This window comes from Carlito syrichta, unplaced genomic scaffold, assembly GCF_000164805.1.
Source record: "Carlito syrichta isolate Samal-C Ts95f unplaced genomic scaffold, Tarsius_syrichta-2.0.1 Scaffold287598, whole genome shotgun sequence".
Taxonomy (NCBI): Eukaryota; Metazoa; Chordata; class Mammalia; order Primates; family Tarsiidae; genus Carlito; species Carlito syrichta.
The window spans coordinates 256,350-279,064 of record NW_007231694.1 but is presented as its reverse complement, the minus strand read 5'-3'; the positions used below and the strand labels follow the sequence as shown (position 1 = coordinate 279,064).

Below are 22,715 nucleotides of genomic sequence, written 5' to 3'. Positions count from 1 at the left end.
TAAGGAGCATATCCCTGCAGACCCCTTGACTGTGGACTGGGGCTTCCAGAGCTATGAGGATAAATTCTTGTTGCTTCAAGGCCCCCAGATGGTGGTAATTTATTACAGCAGCCACAGGAAGACCATACAAAAGAAGATAGGCCTTGCATTTCTAATATTTGATAAGTCTGTCTCAAGTCTTCCCACCACCCCATTCCCCATGAACACCCCTCAGAAGCACCTTGATCAGGCTCTTGCCCGGCTGAGTTCCTGACAAGCAGTGGGTGGTTTCTTCACATTTAGGAGCTGAGTGACTGCGTGGGCAGGTCTCCTGGGCTGCGAGTCGCCGTGGGCGGGATGGCAAGGCCTCAGGCTGTGCACTGGCAGGATGTAGAATCTTGTGACCCAGTTACCGCTGGCTTCTTCAGACACCAGAGCTGGTGGAACAAGCATGGGGTACTGTCCCTCCCTGGGGAGGCAGCACTGGTCCAAGCTCAGCTTGTCGGGGGATGTTCTCCCCTCCCTGAGTCCCACTTTTAGGGCGAGGACCTGCAGGAGAAGAACATTTAATGCTATTCTGTAAAAAACGGCCAACTGCAGCACAGAAAGCTCCTCACAAGAGGAAAAGCTCTGTGCTCTGTGGCTCACGCAGAAATAATACTGTCGGCATGATGGGAGCATTCTTGGATCATTCTGGAGCACGTATTGCCTGTGAGTCAACATGTCCCAGTCCTGGCTGTTGAAGCTGACAGCAGCCTGCTTGGAGGTTGGGTCGTCATGACCTCATCTTTGCCCTTATACCCGCTGTCCTGGGGCCCTTGGTTTTCTGGACCAGTCAGTGGGTCAATGGATGGCCATGCATTTGTCTACAATTTTTCCTCAGAAGGTTAAGTCCTGGAGCTGATCCCTGAGGCTGAGCACTCCAGCCCCAGGAGCCATGCCCTCCTGGCTGTGGCCACGCCCTACCACCCTCTGCTCTCTTTGCCCCATAGGAAGAGGCAGCATGTGGTGGTTTGAGTGAGGAGGAACAGGGTTGGAATCCCAGCTCTGACACTCACTTACTGTGGGAGGTTACCCAAGTGGCTCTCCCCTTTGACCCTCAGTATGCTCATCTGTGAAATGAGCTTATCTGTGGGAGGATTACAGCAACTTCCCACCTCTTAGGGTAGTTGAGTGAACTGAGGGACAATGCATGTGTGAGGTTTATTTAGCACAAGGCCTGGGACAGTGGTGATGCACATCTGATATCACATCCCACACACAGGGTGAAGTCTTTTTAGGATTAACTTTCATATCTAGGATGAGCGCTCATCCACAAGGTCAGCCAGCATCTCCTGGGTCCCCACTGGTCCCTCCTCCTCGTGGGGGCTCCTCTCTTCTAGCATCACTCCCCTTTAATCTTTTGCTTCTAATAGCATGACCCCTACCTCTCTTCTTCCGTGACATCTGCTCTCAGGAGAGTCTCACCCAGTGCTCATTTGTCCTAAGGTATGGATGACCACTGGGCTTCTATGACGCATCATTGTGGACTCTCATGTCCCAGGCTCTGTACCTACATCTGCCAAGGGAGCAGACTCTACCAATGACATCCCTCTGGGTGAGAGGCCTCTTGGGTCTTTGGTGTCCTGGAAGCATACCACTGTGCACCCATCTTTGGGTAGGCTCAGAGCAGGCTGAGCTGAGCTGCCAGAAGCTTCCAGTTGGCCATCTGCCTCTCCTGCATCATACTGTTCCTTTCCATCCCCTCTGCAGCATGGGAGAAGGGCCATGAGCAAGGGTGCCTGGCCTGGGACTATCACTGCTCCCCTTGCCTGCTGGTCAGGCTGACTGCTGCAGGTGGCTTTCTTTCCTTTGTCTCGCCGGTGCTGCTTTTTGTTCAGCATCTGTGTGGTGGTGTTGGAACCAGATCCTCGGACACAGCCCCAAGAGAGTCCGAGGCCTCTGGACCAGGTGTCCCTTTTGGGGGGTGCCCCAGCCCCGAAAGATGGCTTGTGGCCCGCCAAAGACCCTGCCCCTTGAAGGGATGGGGTGGCCCCAGGAGGTCTGGGATCTGTCTCTGTTCTTAGACCCTCCCCCTGGCTGTTGTTCTGGGTGGGGCCAGCTCAGGTGGGATACTTCTGCCTGGGAGTCACAGCCTCCTGGCAGCCCATTCCTGCTCTTCCTCTGAACCAAAGGACTGGCTGAACTTGGGGCTTAATAAGACTAAATAAAACTGTTGGGGCCTCACTCTGCATGACTGCCAGGGGACATGAAGGCTAGGTGAATCACCATGTGCTAAAAATAGATGCTAGGTGCTCAGTGGTTTGAGCTGGCGTCTTGACCGGAACCTCTTCTGCTCTTCATGGCCTGTGACCCAGCCAGCCTGGGCTCCCACCCTGGCCTGGAACACCCCCGGGAGAGCCACCTGCAGGCTTCCTAGGAAGATGTGTGGGCTGGCCCCAACAGTGCCCTGGTGGTGAGGTAGTCCCCAGGCTGTGCCTGGGTGGTGGCATAACTGTTGCAGCTGCTGACGAGCTTACTGATCTCTGGAGAAGCTGCTTCTGGGAGACACATGAAGCCCAACGGGGGACAGAGGAGGGGGGTAACAAGCCTCTGAGTGCTCTGCAGCAGAGTTTTCCTTGCACAGAATTTAATGAATCCCTTATCTTGGTTTAAATCCCAACTGAATGGAAGCCCCCTGGCATGTTGGGTGTGGGCTGGTGCATTCCTGGGCACCTGCAGCTAGCAGGAGTATTGCAGAAGGTACTGGGAGGGCCTGACCCTCACTGGCCCCAGCTCAGCCTAACCCTGCGGGAACTACACTCTTCTCTCCCCAACCCTGGCCCCCCAGGTTGTCCCTCAGGTAGAGATAGCTGGTTCAGAGCCTCCCCAGCCAGCAAGCGGCACCCCAGGCAACATCTTAGTCTAGCAACCAAGTGGCTTCTCTGCAGAGAAGGGTCTAGGATGAAGGATGGAATTGTAGGGCAGTGGGAAAATGGTCCTCCACCCCACTCCTCCCAGCCTAAAATATAGCTTGCGATATTTAATCCTTGAGGTTTTATTCATGACTACTCTCAGCCATGTGTCAAAATACACAGGACTATCAAATTCTTTCTTGGAGTGATTACTGGGATGGGGTGGCGATCACCAGGGAGACTGAAAGGTGAGGGAGAGGGGAGGCGGGAGAAGGAGAAGAGAATGGCATCCCTGAGGAATATCCTGTGTCATGGTCCCACCTGGACCCTGGTGGGAAAATGTGGGGCTTATCTGGGCACGGGTGGGGGTGTGGAGGATGATAGGTTGCACAAGGATTGGGGGGAGTTGGGAGAGATTACTGGGATCAGGGCTTACCTAACAAGCTTCCTTGCCCAAGTTAGAAGGGCCAGGGCCCCTCAGTGACATGACCTCACATGGAGTCTTTGGGGGCATGGGAGGAGGTGTTCACAGGCCCTTCCTATACCTGCTGACACGTCTGGGTACTTGAAAATGACACAGAAAGTTCACGTAGGCTAAGTCTGCTGGCTCAGTGAGTTTTCTATTTCTTGGTTGAAACACTAAATATTGGGAAATGTTGGCACATCAGAGAGAAGAGAAAGCATCTCAGCTTTTTGGATGTGAGAATAAAGAGTAAATAAGAAAGGAATATGGCCGGGTGCGATGGCTCAGGCCTATAATCCTGGCATTTTGAGAGGCTGAGATGGGAGGATTGCTTGAGGCCAGGAGTTTGAGACTAGCTTGGGCAACATAGCGAGAACCCCATCTTTACAAAAAATCAAAAAACTTAGCTGGTGCATGGTGGTACACACCTGTAGTCCCAGCTACCAGGGAGGCTGAGATGGGAGAATCACTTGAGCCCAGGAGTTCTAGGCTGCAGTGAGCTATGATTGCACCATATAGAGCTAGGCCTTCTCTCTCTCTAAAACCAAAATAAAACAAAGCAAAAAAGATATAGTCACACCTGTGGGTGCTGATACCACCCAAAAGAACCAACATGTCCTAATGTTTGTCCCCAAATAAACTAAACAGCATAAGTGTCCTTGCAGGCAGGCTGTTAGCTTGTTGCTTTGGGTCCAGGTCAGGTGTCTAGGGATGGGCTCTTGTGCAGGGCCTCTCTCCCAGAGTGCTGGGCACCCCAGGTTTGGACTGATGCCATGTCTCTCCCCAAGAAGGGCTGTCTGCTCCTGGCTGTTTGCTGCAAAGACAGTCAGGAGGACCCACCCTGGCACCACTCTGTTTTCTGAAGGATCTCAGGCCCTCTTCTTACAGACTGTCTTGTGTCTCTCCCTGCAGACTGGGACGAGTGTGTGGACAGCTCTGAGCATGACTGCTCGCCAGCTGCACAGTGCATCAACCTGGAGGGCTCCTACACCTGCCAGTGCCGCACAGCCAGGGATGCCAACCCCTCCCGGGTGGGCCGAACCTGCGAGGGTGCGTGTCCCCTGCCCAGACCTGAGGCAACTCCTCCCCAGCGACCTGGGCGGGGGAAGAGCTTTTATTTTAATGGAGGGATGCAATGGTCTGTGAAGGGCAAGTTTCTCAGGCCCATAGAAGTCCTGGTGGCCATGGAGAGTGGATCCCTTCCTTCCGGGTGACCTGGAGTCCCAGAGGGTATGGAAACCTAGGCAAGCTGGAGAAGGGTCCAAAATAAGGGATTCTCCTGAGCCCCAGGCCTGCTGTCTCTGCCCCAAGTCTTTTTTGAGGGCCAGTTCTGATCAGTGTGTCAGGGCTACCAGGGCACTGATTTGAGCAGCAGGAGGGGGCCACATGCAAATATAAATACTGTGATCGACTAGCAATATCTACCTTGGATGCAGGTGTGGGCAGAGGCACCTGGTCACCTGCCTACTGGCAGGAGTCGTGAAGCATGATTTCTCAGGGGGAGTATTCCTTAAGCATTATGTGTATTGTCCTGCTTCCTGATACCACATGGCTTGTCTTCTGTGTTTTTCTTATGCACCTAGTGTCCAGCAAACTGATAAGAGCATCTGGCACCACGTTCCACACTGAGCCCCAATGTGGGGAAATTGTTTCACTTTCCAAAAGCCTTGACGGATTCATCTGAGGCCTGTGAGAACCAAACCCTGTATTCGAGTCCTGGTTCTGCAGCCCTTGGGGGTCTCAGCTTCTTCTTTATCTAATGGATATGTGGGCCTTGCCTTCCCAGAGCACAGGAGCCTGCAGACACGGACCCATTAATGCTCACAAACACCAACAGAGACAGCCCATGTCCTGGCGTGGGGTCCACCGGGGGAGCAGGAGCTGTCTCCTGCTGATGCCTATGTCTTCCTCCTGGGAGGGCTCTTACTTGTGGGTGGGGTCCAATTTGTTTTGCTTAGACGTTTCTGGGCGGATGTGCCTTCTGACAGTGAATGTGTCTTGGCAGGTGACGTGGTGAGCCCCACGGGCGGTGTGCCGTCTTCAGTGACAGGACTATCAGACCCAGCTCTTGGCACAGGAACAACAGCCCTTGGCCCAGGGACCCCCACCTTGTCACCCAGCCCTGGAAACCCATGGGACACCCCAGTAGCAGACCAGGCCTGGACCCCAGGGCCCCTGACCAGGAGAGGGGACAGCGGCATGGTCAGACAAAACAGGAACAGCACAGGGCAAGGCAAGGAGGAGGAGGCACCCAGTGTGACCCCAGGCCTGGGCATGGGACTGTGGAGCACCAGCCAGGGGAGCATCAGCCAGGGGAGCATCAACCAGGGGAGCACCAGCCAGGGGAGCATCAACCAGGGGAGCACCAGCCAGGGGAGCATCAAGCAGGGGAGCACCAGACAGGGGAATACCAGCCAGGGGAGTACTAGCTGGTGGAGCACCAGCCAGAGGAGCATTGACCAGGACAGCACTGACCAGGGGAGCATCAGCCAGGAGAGCACCAACCGGTGGAGTATCAACCAGGGAAGCACCAACCAGGAAAGCACCAGCCAGGGGAGCACCAACTGGTGGAACATCAACCGGGGGAGCACCAGCCAGAGGGGCATTGACCAGGGAAGCACCAGCCAGAGGAGCACCAGAAGGTGGAGCACCAGCCAGGGGAGCACCAGCCAGGGGAGTATCAGCCACAGAAGCACCTACCAGGGGAGCACTATTAGGATGACTGGCACTGACTCCCTTCCTAGGTCTTCGGCGCCAACCCGCAACTCCCCTCCAGGGGCCACAGATGGTCTGCTCCCCCACCCTGGACTCTTACTGGGAAACTCCACCACAGAGCCACCTTTCTGGCCTGCTCCTAGCAAGAGCCCCACTGGCCATATTGTGTGGCATGCCAGCCTCCCCACAAAGGAAACACCTCTGAACCCCACATGGCTGTGGAATGAAGACTCTGGACCCTCCCATTCCACAGACCTGCCACAGAACCTTTCGCCTGCATCTCTGGAGACCCCCGACTGTGGTAAGTGCATCGATGGTACATATCTTGAGGACTGGGAACCAATGGGAGACACGCAGCATGTGTGGGCTTCGGGGGGCAGGCCCCTGCAGCAGTAGGTTCACCCCTTGTTAGCAGTGCTCAGGTGGGCTTCCTCACCTCATACAGGAGAAAACCAAGGTGCAGAGCCGTGTGTCCCTCGGTGACTGGTTTCTGGTGTGGTTAGGGAGAACTTCGTCCCCTTGCCTGTCTCAGCCTTCTTCTTCTCACCTCATCAATTTCCCTGTCTGTGGCGGCTGAGGCAGTGCTGGGCTTTGGGAGTCACCTTTGGAGTGTAGGGTCACGTTGGGCACTGGAGTGACGCTCCCCCCCGCAGTGTGAGCTACTGTAGCAGTCCTGCTCCAAGCAGCACTCTGTCCCAGCCTGCCCCAAACCCAGCAGGTTATACCATCCCCATAGCTGAGTTGCATCCCAGCCCTGCTGGAACCCCATGGCTGAACCATACCCAAGCTATGCTATACCCTCACTGTTCTGTAAGCCCCCCAGGTATTCTGTACCCCCCCAGCTGTCCTGAACCCTAAGTGTTCGGTGTGTCCAACTGTCCTGAACCCCAAATGGTCTGTACCTAAAGTGTTCTGCCTATACTAAGCTATCCTGTACCCCAAGTGTTCTTTACTCTGAGTGTTCTACACCCCAAGTGTTCTGACCCCAGCTGTCTACCCCGAAGTGTGCTACACCCCAGCTGTCCTGAACCCCAGGTATTCTGTACCCTAGCTGACCTGAACCCTAAGTGTTCTGCACTCCAGCTCTCCTGACCCCCAAGTGTTCTGTACCCAGCTATCCTGCATCCCAAGTGTTTTGCACCCAAATGTTCTGCACCTCTAGCTGTCCTAACCTCTAATTGGTCTGTACCCTAAGTGCTCTACCTGTACTCAAAATGTTATTCACCCTAAGTATTCTGCACCCAGGTGTCCTGCACTCCAAGTATTCTGTACCCCAGCTGTTCTGAACCCCAAGTGTTCTATACCCCAACTGCTCTGAACCCTAAGTGTTCTATACTCCAACTGTCTGGAACCCCAAGTCTTCTACACCCCCAGCTGCCCTGAGCCCCAAATATTCTAAACTCCAAGCATTCTATACCCCAGTTGTCCTGAACCCAAGTGTTCTATACCCCAAGTGTTCTGCACCCCCAGCTGTCCTGAACCCCAAATGTTCTACACCCCAAGTGTTCTATACCCCCAACTGTCCTGAACCCCAAATGTTCTACACCCCAAGTGTTCTGCACCCCCAGCTGTCCTGAATCCCAAATGTTCTACACCCCAAGTGTTCTGCACCCCCAGCTCTGGCATTCAGCTATTCTATGCAGTCTCTCCATGTATCCTGCACTTCCATGTATCCTACACCCCTAACCATACTGTAGCCCCCACGGTCCGCTGTCTCATGTAGAGGGTTTACCATCACCAAGCCCTTGGGTGACACTTCAGGAGACTGGTGGCAGCTCTGTCTGTACAGGAAAACAACCTGGCCGTGACAGCCCCCAGAGGCCACACTCCGTGTCTGCAGGGAGCATGCAGAGTGAGCTGACCCTGGATCCCACCCAAACAGAACAAACTACTGTTCAATGCAAGTCCCATCTGGGTATTTCTTTTACTAAACAGCCCAGGTCCCAAGACTAAACTCTTTTTTTTTTTTTTTGAGTTAAATTCTTACTCTGTTGCCCAGGCTGGAGTGCAGTGGCATGCTCATGGCCACTGCAGCCTTGACCTGCTGGGCTCAGGTGATCGTGATCCTTCCATCTCAGCCTTCCAGGTAGCTGGAACTACAGGCGTGCACCACCACACCTGGCTAATTTTTTTATTTCATTGTAGAGATGAGGTCTTGCCTAGCTACCCAGGCTGGTCTTGAACCTGTGGGCTCAGGCAATCCTCTTACCTCAGCCTTCCAAAGTGCTAGAATTATAGGCATGAGCCATCATGCCCGGCTAAGACTAAACTTTTAAATCCACGTTAGCCAGTGCTGTTGAGGGACCCTCAGTCTCCCTGTAAGAATGGCTCTCTAGCCAGCAGTGTCACCTGTGTAGACCCCTGAACAATTCACCCAAGGTTAGAGGGTGGACAACCCTTCCAAAGAATCACCTGGAACCCACCTAAGAGACTTCCTTTTTGGGGGACTGGGGACTTCAGGAGTGTGTTCGAACTATCCTCTAAAACAAAACCAAGTCAGAAACCATTTGCTATCAGCCCAAAGGGCTGGGGTACAGTCCAGGAGCCCAAGGTGGGAAGCTCATACAGGACCCTACCTACGTGTGCACTGTGGTAGCATGGGGGCATCACCTGTGGCCCCTCCTGTCCCCACTATAATGTATTTGAATTTTGGCACTGGGCAATGGGCGTCTCTTCTTCTCTCCTCAGAACAGCTTGCTTTAATTTTGGTGTTTCTATTCCACTCCAGGTCCTGTCTCTATCGGAAAGATCACAATCTCCAACGTGACCAGCACCAGCTTCCACTTGGCGTGGGCAGCAGATCTTGTGCTGAGCCCCACCTTCCAGCTGTCCCTGATGGCTCTGCAGGGCCCTGTCATGGTGGAGACCTATAACACGAGCATGTCACTGTCTGGGCTAGAGCCTGGCATCCTACACCTCGTGGACATTGTGGCTAGGGTGTGCGGGAAAGAAAGTGCCCGGGCTCGCCTGAAAGTGAGGACAGGTACAGGGTCTCTGTTCTTAAAGGGAGGAAGAAAAAAGTGTGAGAAATATTTTCAGTAGATTAAGATTTTAAAAATCTGGATTTGTTTGTGGGCTGTGGGACTTCCTGTTTTCCTTTCAGTGCAGGGACATTTGGCTCATGACATCTTTGTTGGCCATGCAGGAAGCGGCTCATTCAGGAAAAAGTATTCGGCAGGCCAGGCGTGGTGCTCATGCTTATAATGCCAGCACTTTGGGAGGCTAAGGCAGGAGGATTGCTTGAGCCTAGGAGTTCGAGACCAGCCTGGGCAACAAAACAAGACCTCATCTCTACAAAAAATTAAAAAAATTAGCCAGGCATAGTGGCCCATACCTGTAGTCTCCAGGAGGCTGAGGCAGGAGGATTGCTTGATCCCAGAAGTTTAAAGTTGCAGTGAGCTATGATCACACCACTGTACTCCAGCCTGGGTGACACAGTGAGACCCTGTCTCTATAACAAATAAAAATTAAAAAAAAAGGGCACTATGTAGCCTATGGATATGCAGCAGGAAAAAGATGTGTGGTGCTTGTGTGTTGAACTATGTTCATTCCCTCTGATCTTTTCACTCTCAGAGGACTTGGCTTTCAGGAAGGACAACAGTAGGAATCAGGCAGTCAGACAGCCAATCTGTGAGTGGCCCCCCAGAGTCCAGGCCACAAAGTAAAGGGGTGATGATAGAATTGAGTGATAACAAACCAGACACAGACTCCACTAAGAAGGAACTGAACATTGATGCATGAAACAAACTTAAATAAACTTCTTCCCTTCTCCTCACTAGTATCTGGCACCTGGGAATTGTCTTAAATGTAGTACCTTCCATGAATAGCCATGGGTATGTCTGGTGTGGTAGGTTTATCCCCAGATTTCGGGCAGCTTCCCAAGCCTTGCCAGTGGTGCACACTCCTTGGGGGATGCCTGAGGTAGCCTATCAGGGTGCAGCAAGAAGAGCTTCGAACTTTTCCTTGTGCACCTTAAAGCACTCATCAACTGTGGACTGGGAATTAGGGAGCAAGACAGATCACAATGGCACTAATTGTGCAAGTTCACGGCCCACAGGAGAGGACAGAGGTGGATGCTGGCTGGATGGTCAGGCAGGGCAACCCTAGGGTCTCAGAGCCGGGGCTGGGCCTCAGAAGGTCCCGGCCTTCTGGAAGGGGTGAGCTGCACATGGAACCTGGAACCCAGGATGTGTCTCCAACTGCTCGTGCCCATGCACCCATCCTGCTTCTGACGGCTTTCAGATGAGGTTGTCTGCATCCACTGTGGCGTCTCTGGACTGATGGCCTTCATTGCAGCAACAGCAGTGACCCCAGGGACAAGTAGTTTGGAGTTCATCCAGGAATGCATAGTGGGACGGCTTTGTGGTTTGCCTGAAGGCTGGGTGAGAAGCTCTGGTTGGGGTGGACTCGAAGCTTCCTGAGAGGAGGGCTTTGTCTTTCTCCTCTGCTGCCCAGAATGCCCCCAGTGGCAGGTGCTTCAAAAATACCTGCTGAGGGATTGACTGAGTCCCCAGGCGGCTGCTGTGCTGGGGCCAGGCTGAGGTGGTGACATTCCTGGACCACATTCTCATGCCACATACTCCTAGAAGCCCTCCAAGGAGGAAAAAGACTTAGATGGAACAGACTGCCCAAGCAGGGACTTCTCTTAGACCATAAGAGAGGAGGGAGAAGGGCTGATTCTAAACACAACCCCTGGGCCCCCCCTTGCCACGTGGGCTCTGAGCAGAGGCCTGGCCAAGGCACCTGAATCCTGGTTTACCTGGGACAGCCTGGTTTGCACCTGCAGTCCTGGCAAAATTATGGTGCCTTCCCTCCCTCCCCAGGTTGTCCCAGCTTGCTAGTAAATTGCCTGCATGCGCTGGCCCAGGGAACAGCAGCCAGGGAGGGAGGTTGTGGGGCTGGGTGGGAGAACAGTAGAAGGGACCGAGCTGCCTCTGGGTCTCCAGAAGTTTCTCCATCTGTGCTCAGACTTTGTCCTGTGTCCTCTGGAGTCTGGTGGGCCGTGTCTGTGAGTGCCAGGCACCGTGCCTTCTTTCTAGAGCGGAAGTCAACCTTGGTGTGATGTTCCTCCTGGCCAACGTGAAAATACGTTGATGGTGATTAAAGGAATGGTCTGTTATCTAACAAGTTGCTGTTGTAAATATGTTCATTCTCCATCCTGCAGCAGCCCAGAAACTCAGTGGAAGAGTCAGATTGGCAAACATCCGTTACCTGGAATCCTTCCGCAACACAAGCAGCCAGGAGTATCGGGATTTCCTAGAACTGTTCTTCAGGATGGTAAGTTGGTGCCATCAGGCCTGATGTCCTTCTGGGAGGTAAGGGGCTGAGGGTGGGAGGAATTCTAATCTCACCCAGCCAGGAACTGACTTGCAGGACCTATGAACTCCTCATTTCTGAACGAAGCAGGAATTTAAGCTCTAGCCTGGCTCCCTGAGGGTCCCGGATCTGCCAAGGCAGAGAGAGAGACACTCTTGGATCAGCAGACAGAACACACAGCTTTTCCTCTGCTGCATTCTTGCTTCACACTGTTTTTTGTCCCATGAAACTTCTTGTCAATTATGGGACCCTGTGGAGCAGAAAGCACCTCCCATGTTTCATAAAAAAACAACAAAAATTGAGATCTATTTCACATACTACAAATTCCACACTTTTACACTATACGATTCAGTGGTTTAGACTATGTTGCAGTGTGGTACGACTGTCATCACAATCCAATTCCAGAACATTTTCATCTTCCCAAAAGGAAACTTTGTACTCATTGGCGGTCACTCCATCTTCGACCTTTCCCTCAGCCTCTGATAAGCACCTATCTGCTTCTGCTTTCTGTCTCTATGGATATTTCTTTTCTTTCTTTTTTTTGGGGGGGGGTTGGAGTCTCACTCTGTCACTCAAGCTGGAGTGCAGTGGCATGCTCACGGCCACCGCAGCCTCGACCTGCTGGGTTCAGGCGATCCTTCTGCCTCAGCCTTCCAAGTAGCTGGCACTACAGGTGTGAACCACTACGTCCGGCTAATTTTGTTGTTGTTGTCAAAGTTTTTATTTTATTTTAAAGATGTGAGGTACAACTCAGTGTTAAGTATGCACATGTTCATTATGCAGGTACCCTTGTTGATGAGGTGTGCCCCTCCTCCTCAGCAAAATCCCACTACTGCCAATCCTGCCCTCCCCCGTTCTGTGGAGTGGAGGGTGGCGGGGAGATGGGATTGACAGTAGTACAAGGGTACCTGCACATTTAAATTTTCTTTTTATTGTAGAGACAAGGTCTTGCCAAGTTGCCCAGGCTGGTCCCCAACTCCTGGGTTCAGGCAATCCTCTTGTCTCCGCCTCCCAAAGTGCTGGGATTATAGGCATGTGCCATCATGACTTGCTCTATGGATATTTCCCAGAAACAGAATCATTACATTATGTGACCTTTTGTGTCTGGTTTCTTTCACTTAAGATGGAGTTTTCAAGTTGCATCCATGTATCAGAATTTTATTCTTTTTTGTTGGTTTTTGAGTCAGGGACTCACTCTGTCACCCAGACTAAAGTGCAATGGTATGATCATGGCTCACTGCAGCCACGACCTCCTGGGCTCAGGTAAACCTTCCATCCCAGCCTCCTGAGTAGCTGGGACTACAAGCATATGCTACCATGCCTGGCACATTTATTTTATTTGTTTAAAAATTTTTGTAGAGATGAGATCTTGCTATGTTGCCCAGGCTGGTCTTGAACTCCTGGGCTCAAGCAATTCTCACATTGGCCTCCCAAAGTGCTGGGATTACAGGCATGAGCCACTGTGTCTGGCCAGAATGTCATTCTTTTTTATGGCTGGGGAATATTTGTTGCATGAGTACATCACATTTTGTTCAGCCAGTCATTCATTGATGGACATTTGGGTTACATCTGCTTTTTGTCTATTATGAACGATGTTGCCATGATCCCTTGCCTTAGTGAAAATTCTTTTTTCTGCTTTTTCTTGTCCTCCTCCCTGCTATCCCTCAGCCTTCCTCAGCCCTCCTTCCTCAGCCTTTATTGTTACAATTTAGTATACTTCAGAATCCTTTAAGAAGTCTCCTTTTGGGTGGGGTTACTTTGTGAAGTTTAGAGAATGCACTTGTCATAATCTAGTGATCTTGTTTGCATTGTGGAAATTTCACATTTTAGCTTTTCCTTCATGAGTTTGAGTTTTTGTTTGTTTGTTTCGAGTCGGGGTCCCACTCTTTTACCCAGTCTGGGATGCAGTGGCACAATCACAGCTCACTGCAGCCTCAACTTCTCAGGCTAATATGATCCTTCTGCCTCAGCCTTCCTAGTAGCTGGGACTACAGGTATGCACCACAACACCCAACTAGTAGTTTTGATTTTTTTATAAACAGGAGGTCTCTCTATTTGCCGAGGCTGGTCTCTGACTCTTTGGCTCAAGCAGTCCTTCCGCCTCAGCCTCCCAAAGTGCTGTGATTACAAACATGAGCCACCCGGCCCAGCCTGAGTTTAAGACGCAGAATAGACAGAGTTTGACACCGCCATCTGGTGGCAGAATGTGATAACACACCGGTGGGCCCTCAATTCCCATTGGCTTTACTCCCTGATAAAACAGATCAAGGGGCCTCCAGGAAGGGTCCCAGTGGCGTGCATTTGAATCTGGGATTTGACCTGATTTTGCCTGGGATTCCCAGCCCTTGACCCAGTGCATGGACGCAAGAGTTGTGGATGGCTTTATAATGTATGTCACCATCTCCTTTAGGTTAACTAATAGTTAAACACAGTACTAAGCAGCAAACACTGAAACGGTCCCACCTAACTCTGGTGGTCAAATGAGGCGGCTCTCCCTCCATCCTACATTTCTTGATTAATCTTTCCTCTTTGAACCATCTACTCCTTTGCCTATTTGGGGGAATAGATGTTTCTTGTCTAGAATTTTGCGATAGCAAATAATTGGGCAACTAATTGTATAAGTAGGATGTTTTTTTGTTGGTTTGTTTTTGTCTTTGTTTTGAGTCAGAGTCTCACTCTGTTGCCTAGGCTGGAGTGTAGTAGCACAGTCATGGCCACCACAGCCTCCACCTGCTGGGCTCAGGCGGTCCTTCCACCTCAGTCTTCCAAGTAGCTGGAACCACAGGCACGTACCAATACACCCAGCTAATTTTTTTATTTATTGTAGAGACTAGGTCTTGCCAAGTTGCCCAGGCTAGTCTCAAACCCCTGAGCTCAGGCAATCCTCTGGTTTCGGCATCCCAAAGTGCTGGGATTACAGGTGTGAGTCAACACACTCAGTCTAATTGCTTAGGTAGGATGTTAAGAGAAATTTTGGGAGATGGTGGGTTAATGTGGCACCAGGTTCTCCATCACTTTCTAGCAAGGGACCTGGAACTTTGCTCAAACTCTGGTTTGAAGGGCAGCTAAAAGTGACGTTAGTCCAAGATTGTGACAGATTCCTCTGAGAAAGGGGAGGAGCAATGGAGGGAGGGAGGGAGAGGGGTGGAGGAGGAGGGAGAAGGGGAGAAGGAGAGGGAGAAATGGAGGGCGGGGGAGGGAGAGAGAAAGGGAGGGGGTGGCAAGCACTGTGATTGTGAAGACAGTAGAGATAGCAGCAGCCTGACCAAAGACAGCTGGGTGCCCCTCTGGGGTCTGCAGCCTCTGAGAGGTGATAATGAATTTGTTTACCTTGGATAGCCTGGGAACTAGGAGGTGAATCCTTGAACCCTGGCCTTGAGCCTCTGCACCTCTTGGTTTTTCTTGGTGAGAATAAACCCTGGAGGTGCCTTTTCCATAGGAGATGTGCATGATATGGGTCATTATTCCAGACTGGATGACAGAGTGAGACTCTGACTCTGACTCAAAAAACAAACAAACAAACAAACAAACAAAACTCATTGTGAGTCTTTCTGGTGTTTTAAGCATGGAGGGCTGGAATGGGATAGAGCATAAAGCAAGCCTTCCAGAGGTGGGAACTGCCTGTCCTAGCAGGGATGTCGGAAATGCTCCCAGGCAGCAGTTTGGGGACAAGTGGGAGGAAGACTGGAAAAGGGGGGTGTTCTGCAATATCAGCAGCAACAGACTGTTCTAGAAAAAAGGAAGTTGGCTCAGACCCGTCTTCCATAGCTCTGAGCTAAGAATAGCAGGTTCTGAATTCCTTAGGGAGAGCTAACAAGTTATATGCCCTGTGAGGTCCCTGCCTGTGCTCCTAGCCCCGTACTCTGCCTACTGACATCTTTCTGTCACTTTTTGCTGGTTATGGGGAACATGGACTCTTCTTATATCACAGATGTCTCCAGGTGTATGTGCTGAACTTGGGGACATGGCAGACAGGAAAAGGATCCAGAAACAACCTGTGGCTTCTTCCTTCCTGCCACGGGTCAGCCCTGCTGCTGGGCAGAGTCCCAGGAGTGGCCCCCTCAGGGTGGCTGCCCAAGAGTCATGTGTGGCTCTTGTCACCTGGTCTTTCCCCAAAGGTGCGGGGCTCCCTGCCAGCCACCCTGCTTCAGGACATGGACGCCGGTGGGATCAGGATGGAAGTCACCAGCATCACCAACGGCAGCGTTGTCGTGGAGTTTCACTTGCTGATTGTTGCAGACGTGGACATCCAGGAGGTGTCTGCTGGATTCCTCGCCGCCTTTCAGGACACGACTCTGCTGGAGGTCATCAGAGGCGATACCTTCATATGGGGTATGTGGAGGCTGGTTCGGAGACCTAACCCGTGTTCCAGAACCAGAGGCAGCTGGAACCCAGCTCCTGCCCTCTACTTTTGAAAGCTGTTGTCATGCTCTTGTGTCCCTCTTAAAATCGTCCCTGGAATTAGATGAAAGCGTTAAGTGGACAGGACCAGCCTCGTCACTCTTACTGCGACTCTAATTTTTTTTTTTTTTATGGTCTAAGGGTTGAAAACATCTTCAAGTGAACCTGCAAAGCTTCCCAGGGGGTGTTGTCCCCTCCCCTGCTGCCCATTTCCATGGGCTGAGGGCAGATACACACCCCCTGCTGCAGCCAGACTGTCCTAAGCACAGTTTCCAAGGAGACCTTAGGAAAATAATTGAAGGAAAAGCTGAGAGAAAATGGCGGTTTAGAGCTTTTCTCACATCATACTTGAACATAACTGATAAGTGGCTTATAGTTACATGTAAGAAAAGAAAGGAAGACTTTTTTAAAATGGAAGGTTAATACTTTCTGATTTTTGGAGTGAGAAGGATTTCTCACAGTAAGGCAGATTTTTATAGGAAAGGCTGAAATGCTAACTACATAAAAATGTAAATCTTTTATGTAAAATGAAATAAAGGCACCATTAAAAGACAAGAAACAAACCACAAAAATACTTTTCATCATTTGATAAAGAATTAATATCCTAAATATATAGAGATCATACAAATGGATGATAAATACTAAAAACCTAATATTGTGTACAGAAGTCCTAAACAGACAATATATAAAAGAAATACAAATGACTAAGAAAGATGTGATCATCAAAAACATTCCCATTAAATTAAGTTGCTTTTTTTTTTTTTTTTTAAAAGAGACAGCATTTTGCTCTGTTTCTCACACTGGAGTGCAGGGGTGTGAACATAGCTCACTGTAGCCTCGAACTCCAGTGATCCTGCTACCTCAGCCTCCCAGGAAGCTGGGACTACAGGTGCATGCACCATGCCTGGCTAATTTTAAACATTTTTGTAGAGACAAGTTCTTGCCATACTGCCCAATCTGGTCTTGAGTGCCTGGGCTCAAGTAATCCTCCAGTCTTGGCCTCCCAAAGTGCTGGGTTTATAGGTGTGAGCCACCACACCTGGCCTAAATTTCTCTTTTTGCCAACCAAATTGCTAAAAAAAAATCTTTTTACTGCTAATGCTAGTACTGACGAAAGTGTAGTGAGGCAGGTGCTTGCATAGATTGGTGTTGGGAATAGAATTCACTCCCATGTCACAGAAACCAATTTGGCAATACATGTCAAGAGCTTTAAAAACATTCATCTGCTTGGACGCTGGGATGTCACATAGTCTAGGGCTTTATCCTGAGGACTCAGGTCTCAGCTTAGACCATAGTTTATAGACAGAGGTATTCATCTTCAGCACGTCTTCAAAGGCAAAAGAATTGGAGACAACGGACCATCTCATAATAGGGGAGGTGCTGAACCATGGCGGTGTCGTACCTTGGGCTGTTGAGCCACCGTGAGAACTGAGGTGTGCTTAGACAGAAGGCACTGGTGGCAGAGGCCAACTGTGCTCTTGGTTGGGCATGCCTGTGCCTTATAAGAACAGGAGGAGGCCCAGCACCAAGCTGGTGCAGGGGAGTTGATGTTATTTGCCACAATTTTCTGGTCATGACCCACTTTCTGCAGTAGACCTGTGCTGTTGTTAACATGCTGAGCATAAGAGTGACAGGCAGGTGGCCTGGGCCTCTCCGCCTGGCCAGGGTGGGTGTGGGGCCTGCTCCTCTCCTGGTCACTCCAGGGAATGGAAGGGATGGCTCTGCTGGGTCTAGCGTCCCTCCCAGTCCTGGGACTACACTCCTCCTTCCATAACAGCCACTGAGGACATCCCCAGTCAGCTCGGCAGAAAGTCCCCTGAATGCTCCAGAATGAGCCACCCCACTGGCCTCACCTGGGAAGGTCCAACTGTCCTTCTTGAGAAATGCTGTCCCCATGAGGCTGGGTGTGGACCCACAGGCCCTAGGGATGATTTTCTGTTTTGTTTTTTAAATGTTGCACAGACTACAATGAGTGTGAAAGGAAGGAGGACGACTGTGTGCCTGGGACATCCTGTCGAAACACCTTTGGGGCTTTCACTTGCAGCTGTGAGGGAGGAGCCCCCAACTTCCCTGTGGAGTATTCTGGAAGGCTCTGTGAAGGTAATATTACCATAGTCCTTTTTCTGGAAGACTGGTTCTTAAGGACATTCATTCATAAGGGCCTTCTTGTCCAAATGAGGCTAGCATATTTTAATGTCCTGGGCAAGTTTTCTGCATGCGGGGTGTATATGTGTGCATGTGGTGCATGCATGTGTGTGATGCATGTGTATGCTGTATACATGTGCATACATGTGTGTGGATGTGTGCATATGTGTGCTGTGCACACATGTGTGCATGTGTGTGTGCATGTGTGGTGTGGGCATGTGCACAGTGAGTGTACATGCGGTGTGTTTATGTGTGCACACGTGTGGCATGTATACATTTGTGTGCATGTGTGAATGTGTGGTGTATGTGTGCATGTGTATAGTGTATGTACATGCATTGTGTGCATGTGATGTATATGTGGTATGTGTGTGCATGTGTGTATGGTGTGTGCACATGTGTAGTGTGTGTACATGTGGTGTGTGCATGTGTATGGTGTGTGTGCATGTGGTATATGTGTGTACCTGTGCCCATGCGTGTTCCTTCTCATTCTTTCATACACGTCCAGGCCCTGAAAGGTGCCAGTATCACCAAGTGCCAGTCCTGCTATCCAAGATGAGAAAGATGCATATACACCTGGTGTAAATGTGCCAAAGCCAGGAGACGGTCTTGCTAACAACACACAGGCCATGTGACAAGCAGCACGAGGGAGATGTGTCCACCCAGACACTCTTCTTAGCATGTTTTCTGTTAAACAGGGCCTTAGTGGACTTAGCATTGACCCCGAGATGACACCTGCATTGACCCCGAGATGACACCTGCTGTCCAGCAATCTGTGGTCCCGTGAAGGGTGACAGGCATTTATAGCAGTAAACACAGTATCATGGGGAACATAGAACATGCTCTGCTTGAGGTAGAATCAGGAAGCACAGAGGAGGTCAACTTTTTTCAGCCCAATGAGTGTGGTCAAGAAGGACTTCCTGGAGGTAGTGTCTTAGAAGCATCTTAAAGCATAGCTAAGATGATACCTGGCAGGGAGGGCAGGGCATGGGGAATGGGTGCCTCCATGAAAATGGAACTGGTGTAGGTGGCATGGCCTCTGATGTGGGAATCTGCAGGAGGTGAGTGGCAGAGAGTGGGAAGCAGGCTGTCCAGGGATGGTCTGAGGCCTGTAGCAAAGACTGTGAAAACACGAGCAACTGTTTGGACTGTGTCCTAGAGACAGGTGAGCTGGGAGACGCTTCAGGGTGCTGGGCAACCCCACTCTAAGATGAAAGAAGGCACAAGCCAGGCGCCCAGGGAATGGAGCCAGTACTGAAGTGGGGTGTGGGCACCTGCAGAGATGTGTCCAGGGTCTACAGACCTGGAAGGGAGTGTTGAAGGCCTTTCCATAGCCTCCTTGTTCCCCTCGACGTTGACACTAAGCAAGCTTTGGGGGCACGAAGGAAGTGGAGCAGGAATCCCAAGAGGGGGTGCCATCAGCCCATCTTAGAGATGAGGCTTGGGGGCTCCAAGGGCCACAGACCTGTCCGTATCCAGGCATGGCACAGCCCAGCACTGGGCCCTCAGTTCCCGGTCCCTGGGCCCAGCCGCCCATGCTGGACACCATGCTACACATATGTGTGTGGCTGTGTAGCTGGAACATGTCCTTCCGGGTGTGGCTGCTGCAGGTGCAGAGGCTATCATCTACCTTGTCTCCATGCCAGCTCCAGACACACACCTTTGCCTACATCTCCTCGTGTCTTGCAGGTGACTCTCCTGGCATCATGACCCAGGGTCCCAGCCCAAAGCAGCCCACCAGCCCAGCAGGAACCAGAGCTGCCCCCATGCAAGGCGATGGTCCCACCCCCCAAGACCTGCCCCCACGGCTGAGCCTGACCGGTGCAGTCAGGGTGCTCTGCGACATTGAGAAGGTGGCTGTGGCCATCCAGAGACGCTTCCTGCTGCAGGAGGCCGTCCCCGAGTCCTCACTGTACCTGGGACACCCCTCCTGCAACGTGAGCCACAGCAACGGCACACATGTGCTCCTGGAGACTGGCTGGAGCGAGTGTGGGACTGTCGTGCAGAGCGTAAGACTGGGCGAGCTGGGCTCAGATGCACACTCGGTACCGGGGTGTGTGTGGGGGTGCGGTCTAGGCCCAGGAGACCTTGATATGAAGGTTCCATATCTGGCACTGGAGACCAGGCAAAACCCTGGACCCTGAGGTCTTTGGCTCTAAGTGAGGTACCCCACTAAGGAGTCAGGACTGAGTTCTCAGACAGGGCACAGGTGGTACCTTGGATGGGGTGGGACAGTCTGTGAGCCCACTCTGAAGGGATTCTGCCACAAAGGGCCTGTGGCAGGCCTCAGAGTGAAAACTTAAACAATCCTCCCTGCACAGACCAGTGGAGAGGCAGTGGGATAGGAACAGAGACAGGAAAGCCAAGGAGTCCCATGTGGATGTGAATGTGCATGTGTGTAGGTGTCTGAATATGTCTGTGTGGGCAAAAGTGGATGTGCGCTTGTGTGAATACATGTGTGAACATGTGAGTGTGAATGTATGTGATTGTGAATCTATGTATGGATGCATGTATGGGTGTGCTTACATATTTGTGAGTGCATAAGTGCCTTTCATGCTCTGCGATGGCCTCAGATAGTCCACATGGGTCCCTCAGCCTCCTGGCCCACCCATAGTCCCAGCTCCCGTCTCTACCTTTGTCCCACCCCAGCCTCTGGGGTCTTCTGGCCTCTTCTCCCCAGGTGATCGTGCCACTGCACTCCAGTGTGGGTGACAGGGTGAGACTTTGCCTTGAATAATAAATAAATAAATACATAAATAAGCAAACAAATAAAATGTATTAGGGAAAATCATAAGGGTTTTGACACTTTGGGGGTTAGGTTTTAGAAAAGGAGCTCCCCTGCTCCTCCCCAGCACCTAAAGCCAGGGGTACAGCCCAGTGTGGGGCCCATGGGGGCTCAGGTGCTCAAGCACTCCCTGTCTGTGCTCAGAACATGACGACCACAGTGGTGAGAACCACCCTAAGGAACGACCTGTCGCCAGATGGTGTCATCCACTACCTGAAGATCCTCAGCCCCATCCACTGCGCCTTCCAGAATGACCTCCTGACATCCTCGGGCTACACCCCGGAGTGGGGGTACGTGGAGACGTGTCCCTGCCCGCTCAGCCCCGAATCCTCTCGAGCACTTCTACTTGGGGGGTCTTTGGGGTTTCAGCCATTAGAGCATCCTTCTTTGAAACTGAACAAGCAAGCAAGCCATAGGTGGGACTGAATTAATTACTGCCAGATCTCCTAACTTTTGTCTTCCAATATAGGATCGCCAGAGAAGGCCAAATATGCGCCTCCCCCCGCCAATTCCCCTACTTCCAGAGAGCCCCTCCAGCCTCCCAACCTTAGCCTCCATCAGGCACCCCTAAGCCTCTCTCTTTCACTCCCCCTCCTCTCCTGCAGTGAGTCTCTGCCGACCTCTTGAAAGGCTAGCCCTGGATAAATGGCCTCCATTGCTCCCCCTTGGATGGTCTTTGTTTATTTCCACATCTTTCCAGAGATGCTTTTTGGGGAAGAAGCAGGGACGAGAGAGGGCCCTAGACACGGGCCTCCTGAAAGCTGCCTCCTCTTCCAGGGTGTACACCATCATTGAGGACCTTCATGGTGCCGGGAGCTTTGTCACCGAAATGCAGTTGTTTATAGGAGATTCTCCCATACCTCAGAATTATAGCGTGTCTGCCAGTGATGATGTCAAGATCGAAGTGGGTCTCTACCGACAGAAGAGCAACCTCAAAGTGGTCCTGACAGAGTGCTGGGCAACCCCCTCCAGCAATGCCCAGGATCCAGTCACCTTTGGCTTCATCAACAACAGGTAGGGGTTTGGGTCGGCAGCACCTGGCCTGGCTGCGTTGTCTGCTGTGGGCTCCTCGGAATGGCCAGGCAAATGCTGTTATGGACCTGGGTTTAGGGTTTTGGGAGATGGCCAGTCCCAAACCCCCACAGAGCCTGTGGCATGCATCGTCAGATGTGGTTGTAAGCAAATCCAGCTTAGAACAAGGACAGCAAGTCCTGTGTAGCACCAAGGCATTCCATCTCCTCTCTCCTCAGCTGTCCGGTGCCCAACACGTACACCAGTGTGATCGAAAACGGCAACTCCAACAAGGCCCAGTTTAAGCTGAGAATCTTTTCCTTTATAAACAACTCCATCGTCTACCTGCACTGCAAACTCCGCATCTGCATGGAGTCTCCGGGAGCCACATGCAAAATAGTGAGCATTTGGTTTTTCTAAGCTTTTGACTAGGCTCATGTCTTTTGTTGTCTCGGGGAAAATTGCTCTGTTAACAAAAGCCCAGGGCACAAGCAGCCCTAGAGCTGGCTTCTGAGAAGAGTCACTGTGCCCTGCAGCCTTGGCATCTGAAATGGTATCTTGACAGTAAGTGGCCCTGGGGTTGAGGGGTGGTGTGAGCTGGTGGGCATTTTGGATTTCTTGGTGGCTAAACAATGTCCTTCTTGAGTGTGTCATGTTCAGCTCTACCTTGCCCACATGCACACTACCTTGTCATGATTCATAGCACTCTTCAAATTCCAGGTGATTTATCAGATATGTAGATATAAATATGTTATCTGAATTTAATATTATTTTTAACCACATTAATGGAACATATCAAATATCAGCTGTTGTAATTTTTTTTTGAGTTGGAGTTTCACTCCGTCGCCCAGACTGGAGTGCAGTGGCCGCTCCCGGCCACTGCAGCCTCGACGCACTGGGCTCTGGCGATCCTTCCGCTTCAGCCTTCCGAGTAGCCGGAATTACAGGTGCGCGCTACCACGCCCGGCTGATTTTTGATTTATTGTAGAGATGAGGTCTCACCTGCCCA

At 51.4% G+C, this 22,715-nt stretch overlaps 1 protein-coding gene across 2 annotated transcripts in view; it reads left to right on the top strand.

The window, feature by feature from the left end:
• Positions 1 to 22,715, top strand: part of UMODL1 (uromodulin like 1) — a 71,112-nt gene that overhangs the window by 40,719 nt on the left and 7,678 nt on the right. The window contains exons 10-20 of one of the 2 annotated variants that reach the window (XM_008052858.2): positions 4,249 to 4,386; positions 5,342 to 5,583; positions 6,148 to 6,352; positions 8,780 to 9,034; positions 11,216 to 11,328; positions 15,486 to 15,699; positions 17,731 to 17,868; positions 19,600 to 19,919; positions 20,840 to 20,985; positions 21,473 to 21,709; positions 21,946 to 22,105. In XM_008052858.2, the coding sequence (XP_008051049.1) occupies positions 4,249 to 4,386; positions 5,342 to 5,583; positions 6,148 to 6,352; positions 8,780 to 9,034; positions 11,216 to 11,328; positions 15,486 to 15,699; positions 17,731 to 17,868; positions 19,600 to 19,919; positions 20,840 to 20,985; positions 21,473 to 21,709; positions 21,946 to 22,105 (2,168 nt within the window). Of the gene's footprint in view, positions 1 to 4,248; positions 4,387 to 5,341; positions 5,844 to 5,984; positions 6,353 to 8,779; positions 9,035 to 11,215; positions 11,329 to 15,485; positions 15,700 to 17,730; positions 17,869 to 19,599; positions 19,920 to 20,839; positions 20,986 to 21,472; positions 21,710 to 21,945; positions 22,106 to 22,715 lie in introns of both variants that reach the window. The other variant, XM_008052857.2, reaches the window with a different exon arrangement.